The 23158-nt window shown below is 41.2% G+C and overlaps 1 protein-coding gene across 1 annotated transcript in view; it reads right to left on the bottom strand.

Annotated features, from left to right (window-relative positions):
- CNOT7 (CCR4-NOT transcription complex subunit 7) overlaps window positions 1-23158 on the bottom strand; it is a 586377-nt gene that overhangs the window by 503560 nt on the left and 59659 nt on the right. The window contains exon 3 of the mRNA XM_044063495.1: window positions 8398-8591. Coding sequence (XP_043919430.1) covers window positions 8398-8591 — 194 coding nt within the window. The remainder of the gene's footprint in view (window positions 1-8397; window positions 8592-23158) is intronic.

Genomic DNA, 23158 nt, shown 5'->3' on the forward strand with positions numbered 1-23158 from the left:
ACAAATAAAAAATGTATAATATGCTGGTTGCATAAGTGTGCACACCCTTAAACTAATACTTTGTTGAACCACCTTTTGATTTAATTACAACATTCAGTCTTCTTGGGTACACACCTGCTATCAATTAAACAGACTCTGATTAACCCCATATAAAGTTCAGCTGTTCTAGTAGGATTTTCCTGACATTTACTCAGTTGCCTGCTACAGCAAAAAAAAAAAAAAAAAAAAAAAAAAAAAAAAAAAAAAAAGAGTACAGTTGTGTACACTTAACCATAAATGTAGATATTCGAGTGTATTCACCGTTTCAGTCATTACATTCGGCTAATCTGTTAGCAGGTTGCCCTCAGTCGGCCTGATTAGCAAAGTCTTGGGTCCTGCATCGGTTGCTGTCCCTTCTTCCATGACGTCAGGTCGTCAGGGGTATAAAACATGCAGCTGACGCCATTACATCAGTTTTTCTTGCCCCAGATGGTCAGGTGCCCCCTAATGGAGAGCAAATAAAATGAAAAACACAAAAATATACCTCCAACCAAAAGCAAATACACCAAAAAGACTAAGCATAGTAAAAGAAAGTAGAGGTATAGCAAGAGAAAAACAGGGGGCTGGAGAGAGGGTAACCAGGACTGCAACAGTGAATACACTCGAACATCTACATTTATGGTAAGTGTACACAACTGTACTATGTTCTTCGTGTTCCACTGTTGCAGTCATTACATTTGGTTAGATTCCTAAAGCTATGGTTGGGAGGATGGATTTATATAGCATTAGGACCAGTTATAAGGCCCACAAGACTGTAGTAGCAAAGCCAGCTCTGGATTTAGAGAAAATTGGTTAATGATGATGCTTGGTGAAAGTATGTACTGAACTCCAGGTAGCTGCTTCTAGAATATCCCTTGTAGGAACACCTCTGAGAAAGTCTGCATTAGTAGATGTAGCCCTGGTGGAATGAGATCTGATCCCCTGGGGGATAGCTTTTCCATGGTGCTTATAGCAGAAATGAATGAAATGGCTTATCCATTTAGAAATGGTTTGTTTTGAAATGGCCTTCCCCTCTACCCCAGCAGCAAATGCCACTAACAATTGTTAAGATTTTCTTCGAAATTTAGTTCTGTCGAAGTAGGATCCAAGTTGTCTGTGCACGCCCAAGGAATGCAGAATCTGCTCCCCTTTGTTTTGCAGATTGGGATAGAAGGTTGGCAAATGAATGGACTGTTTAAGAGCCACACTGGAAACCACCTTGGCTATGAAGGATAGATTAGTCCTCAGAGATGCCCTGTCCACAGGAAGGATGATGAAAAGCTCCACTGCCATAAGGCCTGTAATTCAGATATCCTTCTAGCTGAAGTGACTGCTAAGAGGAAGGCCATTTTCCAAGAAAGAAATTTTAAGTCTGCAGTAGCAGCTGGCTCGAAAGGAGGTAAATTAAGCTTTTCCAAAACAAAGGTAAGGTCCAAGGCAGGGGTAGGAGCTCTCCTGGGTGGCCTCAAGTTATTTGCCCCTCTGAGATATTGTTTGAGCAGGGGATAAGAAAAGCGGGGTGGTTCTGTGCTATACTGAGCTTAAATAGCTGAAGCGTGGATTTTAATAGAGGAAAAAGACAGGCCCTTGTGAAGCACCTCAGTTAAGTATTGCAAAATCTGAGGTAAATTGGGCGCTGCTGTACTCATCCCTAAAGACTGGTTCCAGGCACAGAATCTTTTCCATTTGTCAGCATAAGATTTTCTAGTACTAGGTCTTCTCGCCTCCAAGATAACATTCATCACAGGTTTGCTGAGGGATACTAAGGATGAATTTTAGTCATTAGCCAAGCTGCAAGGTTCAAGGTTAGGAGCTGAGGGTGCAGAATTTGGTTCTCCTGCTGAGACAGTAAGGAAGGTGTCTGAGGCAGGTGCCATGGAGATATTTGTGACACGCTGCATAGGAGAGTGGGTACCAGTGTTGGCGTGGCCAGTCTGGAGCAATCAAAATCATTTTTGGTTCATCCTGCTTGGCTTTTAGCAGAACTTTGGAGAGCAAAGGCAGAGGGAGAAAGGTGTAGACTGAAAGGTTTTTCCAGCTGAAGGACAGACCATCCACTTTCCAGGCTTTTTTGTGAGTAGTCCTTGTGCAAAATTTGTCCAATTGGTAGTTCTGGGGGGAGGCAAATAGATCTATGTCTGGGCTCCCCCATTTGCTTGTCAACATGTTGAAATTCCATGGTTCCAGTTTCCACTCGTGTGGGTCCATGAGATTTCTTCTTAGTCCGTCTGCCAGTGTATTCAGTTTTCCTGGCAGGAATTGAGCTTGTAGGTGCACTTGGTAGCTCAAGGCAGTGTTCCACAATGCCATGGCTAGTCTTCAGAGGTGGTAGGAATGTGTACCCCCTGCTTGTTTATGTACCACATAACCATGTTGTCAGTTTTTACCATTAGTTGTCCTGGATGAATGTAGTCCTTGAAGGCTGTCAGAGCATTCTGTACAGCTAACATTTCTTTTTGATTGATATGTAGGTGCATTTGATTTGGGTTACATTTGCCCAGAACGCACTTCCCTGCCAGGTGAGCCTACATGCATAGCCTGATGCATCTGTAGTTAGGGTTTGGGCAGCAGGGGGTAGTGTGAATGGCAGTCCCTTGTTTTGGTGGCAGGCCTCTGCCCACCATAGGAACTCAAGGCGTAGGCAAGGTATGATAGGAATCATTGTTTCCAGGCTGTGACAATGTTGACTCCATAGACTTTTTAAGTTCCACTGAAGTTTCCTCATATGCAGTCTTGCTTATGGAATTAGAAGAATGCAGGAGGCCATGGACCCCAAGGCTTGCAGTATTTGTCTTGCAGATAGCAGGGTTTTTGTGGCCACTTGTTTGAAGTAAGTTACCGAATGAATTAGCTTTTCTGGCGTGAGGAAAGCCATCTGGGCAGTTGTATTCAAGCTTGCACCCAGGAATGTAATCCGTTGAGAGGGTACCAGTTGTGATTTCTTTTCGTTTATGGTGTACCCTAGACAAGTTAGAACCCTTTTTATAAACGCCAGATGATTTATAAGTATGGCCTAGTTTTCTGCCTGAATTAGACAATCGTCCAGATATGGATATATTTGAATATTTCTTTGCCTGCAAAATGCAATTACTGGAGCCAGGCACTTTGTGAATACCCTGGGCGCAGAAGACAAGCCACAGAGCAGTGCAGAGAACTTATAATGCAAGTAGCCTGCTTTGAAGCTTAGGTATCTTCTGCAAGATTCCCTGATTGGGATATGCAGGTAAGCTTCTTTTAAATCTAGAGTTGCCAACCAGGCATCTTTGCCTAGCATAGGAAGTAACTGGTGAAGTCTCAGCAACTTGAATTTTGGAATGTCCAGAAAGGTGTTTAGAGTAGACAGGTCCAGAATCGGAAGCCATGATTTGTCTTTTCTGGGTGCCTGAAATAGAAACCTTGTCCCTTTTCCTCTTCTAGTACCGGTTGAATAGCCCCCATGTTTAAGAGGGAAAGCACTTGTTTCTGAGCCTCTGCCCATGGATTTGGGGGCAGGTCTGGCCACCCGTTTGGTGTTGGCAACGTGTGGAAATGAAATCTGTATCTCTGGGACACTATATTTAAATCTCATTTGGCCTGGGTTACGAGTTCCCAGTTTTTTGCATGAAGAACAATCTTTCCCCCCAAAGGGGCGGCTAAAATACAAGTGCTTGGTAATTTTAAAGGAAAGTTACTGAGACTATTTACCATAGGGGGCTGTCTTGTTATTTCCAGATATGGAAGTGGAGGCCCCCCATTGCTTAGTTCTGAGAGTCCCTTGGGACTGAAACCTGGTGCTTCTGGTGTGTCTGGATTTGGCTTGAGTGGATCAGGAAGGAGCTGGAAAGGAAAAATTCTTAGTAGGCCAGTGCCTACTAAAATTTGGAGGTTGCACTTGTAAGAAATATTTTACAGTTTGCATAGATTTAGCTTCATCTTCCATCTTTTTTAGAACTTCTTCAGCCTTATTGCCAAACAGGCGGTCCTGATTTAAAGGAGCATCCAACAATTTTGCTTTAACATGATCTGGCAGAGATTGCTCCTTAAGCCAAGCATGCCTTCTAAGCACAGACCCAGTAACAGCAGCCCCGCAAGAGGCCTCTAAAGAATCAAAACCACATTGCAAAATACATTTTCCAACTTGTTCAACAGAACGCAATAAATCCTGTAAATCTTTATTTTCCACACAGTCAGAAATCAACATCATTTTCGGTTTAAGCAGTCCCATAATATTCTATTGATATTTTAGCATATGGAACTGGCAGTTTAAAGCCCTGATTGCCAAGGTTGCAGAAGTACAAACCTTTTTACCCCATCTATCCAGCGCCCTGGAGTCGTCTCTATCAGAAGGGATAGGATTTTTAGCAGTAGAAGACTTAATGCCCTTAGGCCCCTGAGAAATGGTTTCTGGATCCGCAACAGGATTTTTGAAAAGGAACTTGTGGGACTCCAGAACCCTGTAGTATCTGTCTGGTTTACTAGGAGCCAGAGGCAGGGAATCAGGGGCCATACTGGATTCCGAAAACACATCAACAATGTCTAATACAGGAGGTACAGCCAAAGACCTATGCTGAGGTAGAAGAAGGAAATCCTTAAGCCTCTTTTTAGATTCAGAAAATTCCTGACTTTCCCAGTGGAAATGCTCCCTTAAGGTATGTAAAGTTTCTCCAAAAGAAAAATCCTCAAGGGGGGAAGCCTCTGCATCAGAATCCTCATAAATAGGTATGGACAAATCCAGGTCACTGGAAGAATTAGAAGAAACAAGAGTCCTGATCAGAAGATTCATAGTGAAGCTCAGTCCTAGGCCTCTTAGAAGGGGGGGGGGTTGACTATCCCCTGATTAGAGTAATAAGATCTTTAGCCATTTTGATCATTTGTGTTTTAGGCATAGGGGCCTGAACATGTGGCCTGGGCGTCGGTTTTTTAGACATAGATCGAGATTTAGGCCTTAGAATAGAAGGTGGACTCTGTTTAATATGCAATTCTGTAGGCTTGAATACACCCTCAGAAGCCGGTGCCTGCTCAGTGGCTACAGACCCATCCAAGGTAGAGACATCCATGGGTTCCACATGAAGCATATCGCGGCATACCGGACACCGAATGGGTTGCAGTAGAGGCCTGTGGGTCAGAAGTAGCGGGTATCAGGGGCTGCAAAAGCACCTCACTGAGTACCGGCGAACTGGAGACTGGCTTAGGAGAAGCGTCGGCGGCTGTTTTGGACCTCGGCCTTTTTCTTTGTGTTTTTTCAGAATTACAGTAGTCTGATGGCTAACAGACGTCATTTCTGGATAACTAATCTGAGAACCGAAATATTTAGAGGCAAAAATGCACCGACGACAGTGCGCTGACTAAATAAAGCACAAAACCGACAGCAAGGTTCGTTGTGGTCAGGGCCTAGGCAAGGAATGCAGTACAAATGAAAATCTTTATGAGGTGTTTGTTTTCCACAGGTAATGCAGTTAGTAATGTTTACTGACATCGGTAAGGAGCAAGGAAAAAGTTTCCCCAATAAGGTACTTGGCTTTAAGTTGAAGACTTCGGTTCTGAAACTTGAAAACGAAAATTTCAGGAGTCGGCCGACCGGTACTTGTGAACTGCTTCTGCTTCGGGCACCACACGGCAAGAAAGACTGATGTAATGGCATCGGCTGCATGTTTTATACCCCTGACAACCTGACGTCATAGAAGGGACAGCAACCGATGCAGGACCCAAGACTTTGTTAATCAGGCCAACTGAGGGCAACCTGCCAAGAGATTACCCGAATGTAATGACTGCAACAGTAAAGCACGAGTAACATCCATGGTTCATAGAGAGCTTACAAAGCATCAAAGGGATCTCACTGTTGAAAGGTATCAGTCAGGAGAAGGGTACAAAAAACATTTCCACAGCATTGGATATACCATGGAACACAGTGAAAACAGTCATCAAAAAGTGGAGAAAATATGGAACAGTGATGTTGCAAAGAACTGGATGTCCCTCCAAAATTGATGAAAAGACAAGATGAAAAATGGTCAGGGAGGCTGCCAAGAAACCTACAGCAGCACTGAAGGTGCTGCAGGAATTTCTGGCAAGTACTGGTTGTGTAATACATCCGACAACAATCTCCCGTATTCTCCATATGTCTGGGCTATGGGGTAGGGTTACAAGATGGAAGCCTTTTCTTATGCAGAAAAACATCCAGGCCCGGCTAAAGTTTGCAAAACAATACAAGTCTCCCAAAAGCATGTGGGAAAAATGTGTTATGGTCTGATGAGACCAAGGTGAAACTTTTTGGCCACAATTCCAAAAGGTACATTTGGCGCAAAAACAACACTTCACATCAACAAAAGTACACCATCCCCACAGTGAAGTATGGTGGTGGCAGTATCATACTTTGGGGTAGCTTTTCTTCAGATGGAACTGCGGCTTTAGTCAAGGTGGAGGGAATTATGAACAGTTCCAAATACCAGTCACTTACGGCCCAAAACCTTCAGGCGTCTGCTACAAAGCTGAAGATGAAGAGGAATTTCACCTTTCAACATGACAATGACCCTAAGCATACATGCAAATCAACAAAAGAATGGCTTCCCCAAAAGAAAATTAAAGTTTTGGAATGGCCCAGCCAGAGCCCAGACCTAAATCCAATATAAGATGCCCTCGCAATCTTAGAGATTTGGAGCACTTTTGCAAAGAAGAGTGGGCAAATATTGCCAGTTCAAGATGTGCCATGCTAATAGACTCCTACCCAAGAAGGCTGAATGCTGTAATTAAAATCAAAAGGTGCTTCAACAAAGTATTAGCTTAAGGGTGTGCACACTTATGCAACCAGTGCATTGTATGTTTTTTTTTTGCTTATATTTTTTCCCCTAACAGATTTGTTTGTTTTTCAAATGAATTGCACAGGTTATAGATCACATTAAATTTGGGAAAAGTTTTGAAATTATTTATTGTGGTCTCATTTCTTATATCACAAAAATATGCATGTTTGCCTGCCTGCATAGGCAGCAACCTTCAAGATGGACCTCTTAGTGCAAACATCCAGAGCTTTTCAGCCTTTTTACTCTGATATCAATTAAGGAATTCCTCTGATGAAGGTAGTTCACACTTGACTTTATGAGCCTGGAAATATCTCCAAGACAAAGATCACAGTGGAGGGGGAGCATGCTTCCAAAGCTTGCACTCCTACATCCACAAAGAGTTACCAAACAGCTGACATAGATGGAATGTGTAAGCAAATACTATGGTCCCACAGGATGTAGAAAACCCACAACAGTCCACTCTACCCTACCAGACAAGTCATGTACAACACCTTCATTAGAGGCTTGGGGAGGAGTCTTCTCGTTCCTGACTGCAGCCACTGAGCCAATGCTGGAGAACTTGCGTGACTGCTCCACAACAACAAGCTAGGTAAGGATATGCTCTGGGCATTATGAAGTGGCCAGACTCTGCTGACACTTTGGTCTCTTTACTATTCATCCCACAAGGTGACTGCTGGGGTTATACCTCTTTCAATCGTTTTGCTGCAGAAAAATGATGGATGTACCATTGACCAACTCGGTTATCTAATGGACAGACTTGGCAAGAGGATGCAGCCATCACAACTTCAGTTCTCTTTTCTTCTCATGCCATTCCAGTACTAGTCTCAGACCACAACAGGCACAACTCGTTTCTGCACTGGCCACACTCTACATTTACCATCTCAGGATATGAGAGACAAATTTTGACCTTTTTGCGTTACCTCTTGTAAGTGGATGGCTGGGCTGAAGCTATGGGACTTAATACAGAGCTGCAAGTCATACTCCACTGTCTGGAATTAAAGAGTGCCCGTGAAAGCTTATGAGTGGTTGATTACAGGAATACTATGAATGCTTCTGCATTAAAGACACAGAATGTGGGAACTTCTCTATCACAAACATTTAGATGGAGACTCAGTCACTAAGAAAAGAAATGAGTGGTACAGTGATTAAGTGATTAAGGGATTCCATAGTTTGATGTGTGATGTCACAGTACACAAGAGAGAAAATTCAAACATGCGCCACGCTGGGGCATCTCAGAAGAAAAAATCCCAGAAGTTACTTATTGGTGAAAGCATCCAAGTCGGACCCATTTTCTTACTCTTACAGCCTTGCTATTTGTTGCCAAACACAAAAGTTCTAAGAGTAATAATACCATGTCACAATGCCACTGGACAGCTAAAAATGTCCTAGCCCAGGAAAGTATCATAAAACCATTTGTGAAGGTAGTAATGAGACTGAAACAAGCACCCTCAATCATAAATGGATAATCATAAATTGTAAATATGAAGTGAACTACAGCAACGTCTACCAAGCAAATCATATTAATAATAAGCACTGAAACAGTGATTTACACGTGTACCACACTGCTGTGCTTACAAATTACAACAAAAAATTCTGCTATACTTACGTTAAGTTAAACTTAAAATTGAACTGCCATGTTGATGTGCCAGCAGGATATTCACCATTTTCATTCATAAAGGTCAATCCTAGCTGAATAATCTTTAATAAGTCTACGTTACACCGTAGTAATTGGTATTGGTAGTCTGCATTGCTTCTAAATTCTCCAATCGGTCTTGCTACTACTCCAGGAAATTCTGTGTCCTAGAAAATGTACAATAATGTACTTATTGTTGCTACACTAAAGCAATGACAAGATACAGTGCAGCTTGAAAAAGAGACTGTGTAGAAGTCATTTCAAAAATAAATTAAAAGCATTTTCATCTGCTTTTCATGCACATTCCAAAATGAACTACAAATGGGAAAAGTTCTCTGCTACAACCTTCATCACAGTTTAATGAAATCTTACAACTACAATATAAACATTTTAACTATAATGTTCAGTAGGAGCAGGGGAAATGTTTAGGTCTATTGGTGTATGTGTACCCATGTCATTGTTATATATGCAAGAATTTAATACAGGTGTTTTAAGCTTAACTATTAGGTATAAGCTGACCTTGTCTACTGCTTACAACAGGAAAATTAACTGCAGTAATGACAGATTCGATACAACTTTGAATAAAGTGTTTGTAACCGATTCTGTGATGACCAACTGAAAATTAAAAACAAGGAAATTCCCACAACTTTCTCAAAGAATTGGGAGAAAAAAATGCTGTGTTTGTCTACTAACACAAAATACAAGACACAAACATGTTATAACTTTTACTACACCAACACAGACCTTGTAATTACATGAACTTTCCAGCTGGAACGAGCCATTAAATATTCATTTCTGCCTACAAAGGAAATACATAATTTATTCCCAAATGGAAAAAAAAAATGATAAATGACAGTACGGGAAAAAATGTGTAGCTTATGTCTCCAATGAATTCACACCTTAGAGACAGTGTGTGTGTGTGTGTGTGTGTGTGATGAACACTGTGTGTGTGACCCTGAAACTGTAGAACATCATATCCTGCAACAGTCAGAAATGAAAACTGTACATTTTATATTAGAATCAGTGTTTACTTGGCAGAGAAAACAGCTCAGAGTGACTGCTCTGACAGCTAATGAGACAATAAACTACAATAAAAGAGAAGTGTAGGAAGATTAGTTGCATCCAGAGAAGGAAAACAAGTTATCATTTGTAATTTATTAGTCAGTCTAGACAAGCAATCTTTGTGAGATATTTTGGACAACAGGAAGTATGAATCTGCTGATGCAAAAGGCAGGACGACCAAGAGAACAAGACACAGGGTTAGAATGTATGGATATTGTGTGCGGTTAAGTACACTACACAGGCTGTGGTTCACCTAAATGAATTAGAGAGAGCTACGTCAGTCTAAGGTTCTGACAGATCTCTCTGAAGAACAGTTGCATTGGACAAAGTTTTTTTACACTACTAAACTGTCTGAACATTAAGGCCTTACTGACTGTTAGGTTTACAGTTAGTACTTTTCTGACAAGAATGTTAACTTTTGTGAAAATGACTACAAATTTTCTGTTAACCAAAATATCTGTTTTATGAGGATTGCTTTTTAGACAGACTAACAAATTATAACTTTTTTGTGCCCTTCTCTGGATTTAAAGAAAAAGTCCCCTTTAGAACCCAAACTTTTTTTTATTGTACCTTTACTTTCTGACCTATTCTAATGCATCAAAAATCACTCAATGCTCTTATAACATTTTAATATGTTTGTCCACAAAATGGCCATCATCGGGCCCGCCATAATAATGTGATCTTGTTTTCCTGCTTTTGCATCTCTATCAAGCCCATGAGTCATTAAGTACTAGGCTAGCTGCCCTTGCTGACCATTTTAAGCCAAACCAATTTTTCTTATGCTTGAAATAAGCTATCCCATTTGGTTATAGATTGGCCTTACCAATCCTCTAGTCAATAATTATACATTACCCCAAATGAAAATAACTGGGGGTCACACCATAGATCATTTGAGTGCACCCATGCATGAAATAAAGCATTTAGGTGCTGCCTCTGTCAATTAGTAGTACAAGGGCCAGTCCTGAGGTAAATTTTCTGTTTCCCATGCATAGATCCAAGTTGTGTTGTCATGCTAAATATAAGCAAGTGGGTTTTTTGACAATGCACTGAAATACAATGGCAGTACTGTGAGTTCCAATCTTACATGTCTTATGTGAAAGGCCTGGTTCTATTTTAACTTGACTAACCCTCACTTAGGTTCATACTAGGCTATCTGCCCTAGTGCATTTATAAGCCTAGCCCGAGTGTGTTTGGCTTTCGCCACCCATTTTAAATGAACTTTGCTAAGCCCTTTTTCGAAGTTAGTATACTGTGCCTCTGTCTAACAGTGACACAGAAGTGATACCCGGGGTAAATCTACCCTCTCCCATCCACTCATCAAGATTCCTCTTGAAGAGAGTCAATGAGGAACTCTGCCTAACCTGGACTGGGATTTTATTCCAGAGTGAAGGGAGCCTCTGGGTTATGAATCTGTCCCTCCAGCATGTCCTATTTATTTCAGTGCTGAGGTTCAAGTTTCTATCAGAGCCTATTTTGCGATAGTAATAGCACATACACAACATCAGCCAAAGAAAATAGTTAAATTCCTGTTGTTTGTTAGAATAAGAACTTGCAGTTGTTTAGTTACTGAAAGACCTTCCCCCACACTCTCCCTAAGGTGTGGGAACTGTCACTGCAGTGAATGAAACTTAGTGGATCACGTGCTAGTGAAAGCAGCTACTGGAAAGGAAGGGACACAAAAGTAATTCTATTTCCCAGGGTCCGTAGTGGAAAAAAATGTGCTTTTTCTCCTGAATGTTGTAGAATTAAAAATAAACTATTAGTTGCATAAGTACTCACTTTCATAACTGCTGACGTGTTCATTTTCTGTTATAATGCAGGACTGTTCTGCACATCTGCATCAAAATAAGGTCACCCTTCTCTCTAATTTGAGTTATGAATTGTTTTTTAATACATTCTGGTTATTCTTTGTCAGCCATTAATAAATGTTTCTTGTACTACCTATGTAAGGGCATTTTCCAACATTATTCTGCCCTATTCTAATGCAAAAAAAAAAATTAAGCATTTGGACCAACCACAGTATCAGAGTTTAATTAACATTATTTTATTTTATTTATTTATTTTATTTTAGTTTACATTTGTTAACCGGGCTAGTCTAGCTGGATATATGTCCATTTTCAGTAGAGGGCCTGGGAGAAAAGCTCCAAACATGAACAGTGACAAAGTTAACAATGCATAGAAACAAAGAATCACAGTACAGGGTAGTATTAGTCTAAAAGCAGTTATAATAATACATTTTTAAAACTAACAATTTTAGTAAAAATCATACTAAATAATTATACAAAACACAGTAGAAGGTATTAGAAAGTCTCAGGTAGGGGAAGAAAACATAAATGTTATTCTCATAAATCAAAGAAAGAGCAGTAACTAGTTTTGGAGACACAGGTTACAGGAGTAGGGATAGGGGCAAGAGTATAAGTGAAGAAAATATCAGTCTGGGTTAGTGCATGGCCAGAGCCAATGAGTTTTCAGATGTTCTTTAAGATGTTTTTTAAAAAGAGAAGTAGAAGCAAGGGTAGATCATTCTGAAGGAAGCTGGTTCCAGATTTTTCCTGCAGTGTTTGAGAAGAGTGAATCCCCAAGCTTTGTTATTAGCTTTATTTGAGGAAACTAGAAGCTTATCAGCAGAGTGTAGTGTGGATAGATTTGTATATGGTGTAATTAGATTAGTGAGGATAGAGGGGTTGTTAGGGTGGTATAGGATCTTTTGAGTAATAAGTAATTGTTGACAGAGTATATGGTTTTTCAATTCTAGCCATCCTAGTTGTTTGAGATTAAGGCAGTGGTGAGTTTTAAAGGGGGAGCATGTGATGAATCTAGCTATGCTATTATAACAGGTGGAGAGTTTAGAGAGGTTGTTTTTGGATAGGTTAGTATATATAATAGAGGCATAAAAAAGAGTGGAAATGAGGTTGGTTTGGGCGATAGTTTTCCTTGCAGAAGGGGTAAGGAAGGGTTTGATTCTCTAGAGGGTGCCAAGTTTTTTGTTAACAGACTTTATAGTGGAGTTGATGTGTTCATCATAGCTGAGACGATTATCAATTGTTAAACCTAGTAGGTCGGTTGTAGTATCTGGGGTAATGTTGGTACCATTGTTAGAGGTTATAGAGAAGAAAGGAGTAGGTGATTTGTGAGTAGGGGTAAAAAGCAGTAGTTTTGTTTTTTTGGGATTTACGAGGAGGCAGTGTTGCATAAACCAGTTTTCAACATTTTGAAAAACAGTTTGGGTAAGGGAGTATTGAGTGGCTATATTCTTGGCTGTACAGATTAAGGTGGAGTCATCAGCGTATTGAATGCAGGTGGCCTAAAGTATGTTCATGTGTAGATTGTTAATAAATAAAGAAAAGAGTAGGGGACCTAGGATAGAGCCCTGGGGTACTCCAATATTAACTGGGAGTAGAGAAGACAGATTGTTCTGCCAAAGTACTGCTTGCTGTCTATTTTCCAGATAAGACCTAAACCATTGTATAGCTTGAGGATCGAGAGAATGGGCATTTAGTTTGTCTAGTAGTAAGTTATGGTTAACCGTATCAAAGGCTTTCGACAGGTCAATAAATAGTGCAGAGGAAAAAGAGTTAGTTACGATTTTTATATATAGAGTCAGTAAAGGATAAGAGGGCAGTCGATGTGCTATGGAATGGCCTAAAGCCATGTTGGCAGTTTGCAAGTAGGTTGTGGTTAAGTAGTTGTTTGTGAATACATTTTTCCATAATCTTAGCTAAAGGGGAGAGTAAAGCAATAGGGTGATAGTTAGAAAGCTCAGTAAAAGGTCCACCTTTGTGTAGAGGGATGATGTGGGATATCTTCCATAAAGCAGGGATTTTGCCTTCTGAGATAATTCTGTTAATAAGGATAGAGATGGGATAGGCTATGGCTTTTGCGGCTATTTGTAGGTATTCAGATGGGAGACTGTCAGCAGAAGGGTTGCAAGGTTTCAGTTTTTGAAGTAGCTTACAGATGAGGGATGTAGATACAGGTTGTATCTGAAAGGTAGGCAATGAAGTATTGCAGGTATTTGTTTGGGAAGTAGTGAAGGGTGGTAAAGAATTGGCCAGGGTTAGAATGGCTTCTGTAAAGTAGTTAATAAAGGCATCAGGGATCTGGTTGGAGTTATGGTTGAAACCAGTTGGGACTGGAGTAGTGTGTGGCCTGGCTGAAGAAGCTTGTTTATTCCAGACCAAAATTTTTGTGGAGTTTGTTGGCTGGTTTGTTGTAGTTGAAAGTGGAAGTCTTTTTTATCTCTTAAGAATATCCTTCTTGGTGGCATTTCTTAGCTGTTTATAGTGAAGGTGGTTTGCTGGCCATTTGGTAGTTCTCCATTTAACCCAGATTTTATTTCTGAGGAGTATCTACTGCCTAGTTTGTTTTGTGAGCCATGGGGCAGATTTGGTTCTTATTCTAGTAGTGCGATAAGGTGCATGGCAGTCGAGGATTTGAAGAAAGTTAGTATTAAAGTAGGTAACGGATTCATCAAGTTCTAGATGGGTTAGTGGTGACCAGTCACATGCTTGCAATTCGGTTAGGAAGCTGTCTGGATTAAAAAATGTTTTTAAGCGGGAGGTTTTGACGTTATGAGTAGTTGGAATATGGACTTTTTGTCTAATAATGTAGGTAAGCATGTGGTCGCTAATGTCGTCGGGAAGGGTTCCCGGAGTACAAGTTTCAAGGTGGCTATTAATAAGGATCAAACACAGAGTAGTTTCCTTGTTGCTAGGTTTGTGGATTTTCGTAGGAGTTGTAATTAATTGTGAGGAAACCAAAGAGGTTTATGTGATTGGTAGGATTTAAAGAACTGCAAGTGGACCAGTCTATGTTAAAGTCACCTAGTACAATGGTCTCCTGGGGTAGTTGGGTAGAGAGGTGACGGAGTAGGTTCTCAAGAGTATTGGTATTATTACCTGGGGGTAGATACATACAAATCAGATAGCTAGATTTGGAGTTATTGATTTGGAGTTTGGTGGTTAGGATTTCAGATTTGGTGGCAAATGATGGAAGCACATTAATGGGGGAAATTTGGAGGTTAGATTTATAGAGAATGGCTATACCTCCACCTTTTTTTGATTTTACGGTCATTTCCAAGGATGTTATAGCCAGGAGGGGTAATTTCCTGGTCTAGAGTAGATGGTTTTAGACAAGTTTCTGTAAGACATAGTATGTCAAATGAGTGTACATCAAGGACAGCATGTAGATGGGAAATTTTATTGTTAATACTTTTAATGTTAAGGTGAGCTATCAAGAGGGAGTTACATGGTTTAGTTAGTGTAGAAACTATAGGCAATGTTAAATTGGTTGGGTTATTGGTGTAATTAGTATTGGGGCCAGGGTTTGGATGAATATCACCGTCTCGGAGGGGGTGTTGCTGGGGGTATTGTAGAGATTTAAGGAGTTTATAGAGGTTATTAAAAGTCTTTTTGGAAGACAAGTAGATAATGTGGGTTGCTCTGTGAAAGTTTGGTAGCATATAGTTGGAGTTACAGGTTATGTTACTGTGGTTAAGGGAGAAGATGAAAGAAGATATTAATGTTTGATGGATGTAATGGTTTTGTTCAGGGAGAGAAAGACATTCAAAGGAGATGAGTGAGTAAGGTATGGTAAGACAGGCTATTATGGTAGTTAAGAGTAGTATGTTTGAGAAAATGTGTTTATTTATTGGTGCCATGGTAAAAAGTCGTTTTAAGTAGGGAATAGTTTGTGTAAGTAGGTGTTGTAGAAACAAGGAGAGAGTTATGGAAGAGATTGAGCAGGGTATATAATAAGCAGGTAAGAAATTAGACGAGGTTTAGATAAGAGGTAGAATTGGGAAGTAACTTAGTGTAGTGGATGGTTAGTAAGGGTAGGGAGTGGTTCAAAAGAGAGTGGAGTAGTAGTAATTAGGAGAGAGAGCTATGGGAGTGGCCTGGTAATGATGTGGTAAGTGATAGGATAAGATAGAAGGGGGGAGTGGTTAGTGAAGTATAAGTCTAAGACCCCTGGGGGTGGGTGGGAATTGGGGGTAGGGGACGGAGTGAGCCCGCAGGGCGAACGGAGCGGGTAGAAACAGGCAATGGAGCAGCTAGAGGAGAAACAATCAGTCAGCAGAGCTGAATACTGAAGGTAAGTTAAGTAGGCCTAAAGTGGGAAGGAGCAGAGATAAATATGGAGTCTATTAGAAAACAGGGGAGTGTAGCAAGTTTGAAACTTCACACTGTACCCTTTATTCTAAGTATAGAGTAAAACAATCAGAATAACAAAGGGGTAAGGAGAAATATTAGAAGAGATAGGGGTGCCACCTACTGGGCAAAAGTAGAAATACAAGCAAATACAGTAAGGGGGGAGGCTTATTACCAGATTAGGGAAGGGGGAAAGCTAGTAAGAGGGGTACTAAGAGTTGGTGTAGGAGTTTTGTGTACAAGGTAGTTAGTGGGGGGTAAGAGGCTGCTGGCTGACCAAGCTCACTGACTGGGCTCAGGGCGTGCTTTAGAACCCCTGAAGCAACAGTGGACAGTAGTATGTTTTACAGGCAGGACATAGATAACATACTTTCTTATTTCCTTGAGAGAGGGAGCAGGGAGTAGAGGCTGAGAGATGAAGCCATGGTTATTTATTGGAAGGGTCCTTTGTCACCAGGTAGGTAGGTTCTCAGAAAATTATAGACTGGAACAGCACAGTGAAGAGCAGGGTACTTGTGGGACACAGAACAGTGGTAATGAGTAGCAAGAAGCTAGCATTAACATAAAATATGATATTAGGACAATAGTTATAACAGTTAGAACATTGTGCATTCACTTATATATTAGAAGCTACCAATATCATAAGAGAGCTTGTATTTTGTTATATAAATTTATCTAACAGTTTATACTCTGTAGGACAACATATAACTCATTAGTTTAAAGTCATCATCTGACACAAATACATGTGAAAAACAGTATAGCCAAAATCAGGGACAATGCGTAGAAAATATCAGGATTGCTACATATTAACACCTGAATGAGAGTTAGGGCTGGTAGCAGGCTCAAAGTCTACACTAGGCTTTGGACAAGGAGTCTGCACATTAATTGATTCAGCATATGGCATAAGCTTCCTCGTGGTTAGCGAGAACGCTAAAAGTCATTACCCAGCTTTTTAAATAAGTCTTTACATATCTATTTATAGTGATACCTATTTAAAATAAAACTTAGTATAAGTAGATGTGGTTTACAGCCATCCTAATGGCCGTGGTATAGCTTCAGTGTGGTTAGCGTGAGGCTGAAAAGGCTATTCACGGCCTTTTAATTATGCAAATATGTGTGTAATTAATAATATTTCTAGTATATGACTGTAACAAAGGTGATATGATACCACAAAATCCTGAAAGGCCGAAGCACAGGCAGCAGTTGCATCAACAATGGCATTTCATCATGCACATAGAAACAGCCATGTGGGCCTCGGACTGCTAATGGTAATGCAGTTTAATTTGGATATAGAAAATACAAATTAAGCTATAACTAGTCAATACAGTTTAATTTGGATATAGATACTAGAAACTGGGCTGTAACTTTCTATTTGCAATCCAGCCGATAATGGCTAGAAACATATCTCAAGAAATATCTACAGCTCCAGACTTGCAATCCAGCCATTACAGGCTGCAAAGTGCAACTCAAAAAGACCTACATCAATCTTTGTAAGCCCCCAAGTAAAGCTAGCTTCAGTTTAATAACAGCTATGGCTCCAGACTTGCAGTCCAGCAGTTACAGGCAACCCAATATAATTCAGAATGACCTACAGTAGTCTCAGAGTTGAGCTGGTTGCAATTTTAATAACATAGCCGTTATAGGCTACAAAACTAGAGAAAACTAGAATCAGAGCAGGTTAAAAAAAATCTGTTTAAGCTGTCGACTCGACTAGCTCTCAATATTTAAAATAGCCATTACAGGCTAAAGTTAGCAACCAAACAGCAGCTGTTTGGGCCTAAGGGGAGTGTTCATGCTTTTGTTTCTGCATAGCAAGCAAAGAAAAAGCATACATTTACCATTTAACAATCATGCCGAACATAATCAGACATTTAAATGTAGCCAAAGTTGCAACTGTTTAAAAAGCCATTCCCGACAATTCCAGCACCTTAAAACCTTTTCAAAGTATATGTTTCAGCATAACAAACATAGAAACAGCATGGAAATTACCATAAAACAAGCATACCAGCTTTACAATTAACATTATAAACGTAGCCCAAGCTGCAGCTGATAAGCAGCTGTTACCGACATAATTCCAGCACCTGAGACATAGCCGCTCATAAGGAGGTACCACGAGCGTGATTTAACACTAAATGGCCACAACTGGCATACTAAAACAAAAACAAACAGTCTTCATATACAAGACACCAGCCGAGAAGGTTATGGTGTTAAGGCACAAAGTAAAAATAACAATAGTCTGACTTTAAGCATGTAAATAACAGTTAAAACACTATTTTCATAGGGCACAACAAATACAGTCAATAGAGCACTACTAACCAGAGGGAAAAGATGCTGGGCCAGGAGCAGACATCAGCCAAAGGCAGTACTAGGGTATTAAAGATGGCGCCACGCCATTATATCTAAAGCACCTTAATTAGTAGTTCAAGAACTGAACAAACACTTGCAGAGCACATATAATGCATTCATCGCGTCTGCTTCCAACACAGTAATTCAGAAGAATTTAACAAAATGTGCATGAGTGCATTGGGTTAAGAAGTATTTGCCCAGTTTTGCGCACCGGGCAGCACCGATTAGCTAGGGTAAAACTATTCCCGGCTCCATAAAGTCTCATCTTCAATTTTTCCCTTGGAACTAGACAAACTTTCAACTTAAGCACTCAAAGCCGTTCATTTCTCAGCTGGCACTTGCTCAAAACTTATAACAAGCACTTATAAACCTTACCATTAGACCATCCTGTACTGTACAGAAGGACAAGGCTCTCTATCCAACCTTACCAGCCATCCAGTAAAACAGTTCACTGTACCTATCCAGGCATGTCCCAAAGGGCAGTTTCAGGTGTACTCTCCAGTCCAACTGGTGAATCTGGGCATTTTGAGGCAATGTTACAATTGCCTCATGTACACAGACAACCCCCTCCCCTCCTACCACCAAACACTAATACATTCGACAGATGCAGTTATACAGCCAAACTAGAGGCTAAGCTCTCTCAACCAAAGACTACCTCAGACAGTCAAAAGGAGAAGGGAAATACTTGTATCACACCACCAGTCTTACGTAGACCCATTAAACCAGCACCGGCAAAAAACACACAAATACATGAAAACATACTCAGAAGCTCTAAATAAAAATCTGCAAAACCAACAAAGACCTCCAAAGCAAACATCCAAGCAACCTCTACCTCTCAACACAAACCATGAAACACATACTTCACAAAACCAGTGTGCCATGCAATCACAGCCCTTACGATAAAATAACATAACCAACATACTAGTAATAGGTGACTCTAGTCAGGCACACTGACATCCCACTCACTAGACTGAATAAGGAGAAGGTTACTGCTAGCTGCCTGTCGGGTGCCAGGATCCACCACATAACACAAGCACTCCAGTCACTCCAGAACAAGAACAAATATGACTCTGTCATTGTCCATGTTGGTGTGAATGACCTGAGCTGCACCTCCCTAGACTACATGGAGAGAGACCTGGAAGAGCTCTCTGATCACGTAGCCCAGGCCGGTATGACCCTGACCAGCATCCTGTCCTCACCAAGAATGATACCACGGTATAAAAAAAAAAATTCTCGATTTCAACAAATGGCCAAGTTTCTGGTGTCATTCAAAGGGGATCCAGTGTCTGTCCGCCTGGGATGACATGCTCGACAAGCCACGCTGCTTCGCTAGAGAGACGGCTTGCACCTGTCACCCTTAGGCTTTTGAATACTAGCCAAGGCTCTTGCCACCCCCATAGTGCCTTTCTTAGGCAAGGCTCAAAAGACAAACCCACTGCCGTAAATAGCACAAGTAACAAAAAACTGAGGGTAATGCTACTCAATGCCAGAAGTCTAAACCTCAAAATGCACGCACTCGAGGCACTCCTCAGTATGGAGAAAATCGATATATGTGCAGTAACAGAAACTTGGTTTAAGGCTCCAGAGAGTACCCCAGCACTAGCAGGCTACAACTCATACCATACATTTCGGCCACAGAACCCAAACCGAAATACAAATGGCGGGGGCGTATCCATATTCATCAAGATGCTTCAGAGATCATCCACGTGCAACTAACAATGGGCAAAACTGCAATTCAAATTGTAGCTTGCTACAGATCACCCACTATGTCCCAGAACCCCCATTCTGCGTTTCTGGAAACACTGGGAAACCTAAAGGTCCTACCAAACACCCTAATATTGGGTGATTTCAATTACCCAAACATTAACTGGGAGAACTACTCAAGTACCAACTCCCTTGCCCAACGTTTCCTAGAATTTATAAACTCAAACACCCTGGTTCAAATGGTCAACACTCCCACCAGAGGTGACAACATATTGGACCTGGTCATCACCAACATGGGAAACCGGTGTTCCACACCAGAGGCCAACCCCTCGCTGGTTAGATCTGACCATAAAAAGAATCACTTTGGATATCCATATTCTGCCCCCACCCCCAGACAAGAAAACCACCGTGAAAAACTTTTCAAAAGCAAACTTCACGTTGCTTAAGACCGAGGTGGAAAGTTTCAAAGCCCCCATGCTGAAAGATAACACTGTCCAAGTTGCAAAATCCTTTACTAATGCATTCTGCGGGCAGCTACAAGAATGCATGGATCGTGCCAACCCAAGCAAAACCAAGACTCACTCCTCCAAGAAAAAAATCCAGTCTGGTGGACTCCTCCTCCATAAACAAGCTATACAACAGAAGGAGGAAACTAGTACAGAAGAAAAAAAAACAAAACAAAAAAAAAAAGAGTAAAATCCCAAGAAGGGAAGACATCCCTGAACAGTATCAGCAAGAAAAGTACAGTTTTGTACCTACCATAAATGTAGATGTTCGAAGATCCACATTGCTGCAGTCCTTACACTTGGGTAGTCCGCTGTCCTCGGTCGGCCCGAATATCGAAGTATAAGGCTGACATCGGTCAAGGCGCATTTGACTGACATCAGGACGTCAGGGTACAAATGCGCATGACCGACGTCATATCCTCAGTCTTTTCTTGCCCCAGATGTCAGAAGACCCTAAAAATAAAGGTCAAAACCAAAAGACAGCAAACAACCAACCAACCACCCTTGCACTAATTATATGTACAATATATACAATATACACAATATTTACAACCCAACCCACACAACCACCTCTAACTACAGAGGGGAAGGAGGGAGGGTAAATTGGACTGCAGTAATGTGGATCTTCGAACATGTACATTTATGGTAGGTACAAAACTGTACCATGTTCTTCATCTCACATTGCTGCAGTCCTTACACTTGGGTAGAATCCCAAAGCAGAGGTAAGGGAGGATGGCCAAACTACAAGGAAGCAGGAGCTGCCAAAATGCCCTGCAAAACAGCAGTGGCAAAACCAGCCCTGGATTTAGAGTAAAGTGGTAGGTGATAATGCCTAGAGAAAGTATGCACTGAACTCCAAGTAGCTGCCTCCAAAATATCCTTGGTTGCCACCCCCCTCAAAAAGGCTGTCGAAGTGGCAGTAGCCCTAGTGGAATGAGGCCTAATCCCAACTGGAATCTCCTTGCCATGATGGGAATAACAGAAAGCAATGCAAAACCCAATCCACTTAGAAATAGTTTGTTTTGACACAGGCTTGTCCTGAGAACTCAAAGCAAAAGAAACAAACAACTGCTGAGACTGCCTGAACCCTTTAGTTCTGTCCAAATAATATCGCAACTGCCTGTGTACATCTAAAGTGTGCAAAATCTTTTCCCCTTTATTTTGGGGATTTGCATAAAAAGTAGGCAAATGAATAGTTTGGTTTAAAGCCACACTAGAAACCACCTTAGGCATAAAGGAAGGATTAGTACGTAAAGATACCCTATCCTTATGGAAAATCAAGAAAGGCTCAACTGCCATAAGGGCCTGTAATTCAAAAACCCTTCTTGCAGAGGTAATGGCCAACAAAAAGGCAGTCTTCCATGATAAATATTTCAACTCAGAAGTAGCTGCAGGCTCAAAAGGTTGTAGAGTGAGTTTCTCCAACACAAAATTGAGATCCCAAGCAGGAGTAGGAGCTCACGGGGGTCTTATATTCTTTGCCCCTCTAAGAAATTGCTTGAACAAAGGATGAGAAAACAATGGAGGGTCACATTCATAGTGAGCTGAAATTGCTGCAGCATGAACCTTAATAGAAGAGAAGGACAAACCTTTGTCCAGTAACTCAGTAAGATATTGAAGAGCCACACTTAAATTAGGCTCAGAAACATCAAAATCCTTTGCTGCACTCCAAAATAAAAATCTCTTCCATTTATCTGCGTACACTCTCCTTGTACTAGGCCTTCTAGCTTCCAAAATCACATTCAAAACTTGTTGTGGAAGTTGAGACCCTCTATGGTTCAAAACAGAATATGCCAGGCTGTTAGGTGAAGAGAGTGAAGTTTGACATTGAGCAAATGGCTGTCCTCCTGTGACAACAGGTGTGGAATCTAAGGCAAAGGCCATGGAGGCTTCCGTACCAGACTTCTCAGTAATGGGTACCAGTGCTGTCTTGGCCAATCTGGAGCTATTAAAATCATCCTTGGCTTGTCCTGTCTGACCTTTAGAAGTACCTTTGAGAGGAGAGGCAGAGGTGGAAAGGCATACACATGAAGATTGCTCCAATTGAAAGAAAGAGCATCCACTTTCCAAGCTGTGGGATGAAACCTTTTTGTGCAAAACTTTGGCAGCTGATGGTTTAGTGGAGAAGCGAACAGATCTATGTCTGGAGTTCCCCATGACACTGTCAATTTCTGAAATACATGAGGATCCAATTTCCACTGTGGGGATCCATAATTGCCTGCTCAACACATCTGCTAAGGAGTTCTGTGCTCCTGGCAGAAACCTTGCCTGAAGATTGAGCTGTAAACTGAGAGCAGTCTCCCACAAAATCATTGCTTGCCTGCATAGAGGATAAGAATGTGTTCCCCCTTGCTTGTTGATGTACCACATGACAGTTGTGTTGTCTGTTAGAATCAACACCTGCCCTGGAAGAAGTAAATCCTTGAAAGCTATTAATGCAAACTGGACTGCTAACATCTCCTTCAGATTGATATGTAGATGTTTTTGTCTGGCAGGCCACTTGTCTTGTATCCACTTTCCATTTAGATGAGCTCCCCAAGCTTTGTCTGAGGCATCTGTCGTTAAAATCTGACTCGCCTCTGGCCGGGTCACAGAGAGTCCCTTGTTTAGGTGACATTCCTGAGCCCACCACAAAAATTCCTTTTGAATGCAAGGTATTATTTGAATGACAGTGTCCAGATCCTGGCAGTGCTGTGTCCATACATTTTTGAGATACCATTGCAGCTTCCTCATATGCAGTTTGGCATTGGGAAGCACCAGAATACAAGATGCCATGAACCCTAAGGCTTGAAGGACTGTCCTTGCAGTCAGCCCGGACTGATGAGATAGTTGATGGAAGTAAAGGGAAAGACTCTTTTGTTTGTCCGGGTTAAAAGGCCATCTGGGATGCTGTATTCAGTCTTACACCCAGAAAGCACATGTCCTGAGAGGGTACTAGACTGGACTTTATTTCGCTCACAGAATACC

Source organism: Protopterus annectens, chromosome 2.part1, assembly GCF_019279795.1.
Source record: "Protopterus annectens isolate FY-2018-M chromosome 2.part1, PAN1.0, whole genome shotgun sequence".
Taxonomy (NCBI): Eukaryota; Metazoa; Chordata; order Ceratodontiformes; family Protopteridae; genus Protopterus; species Protopterus annectens.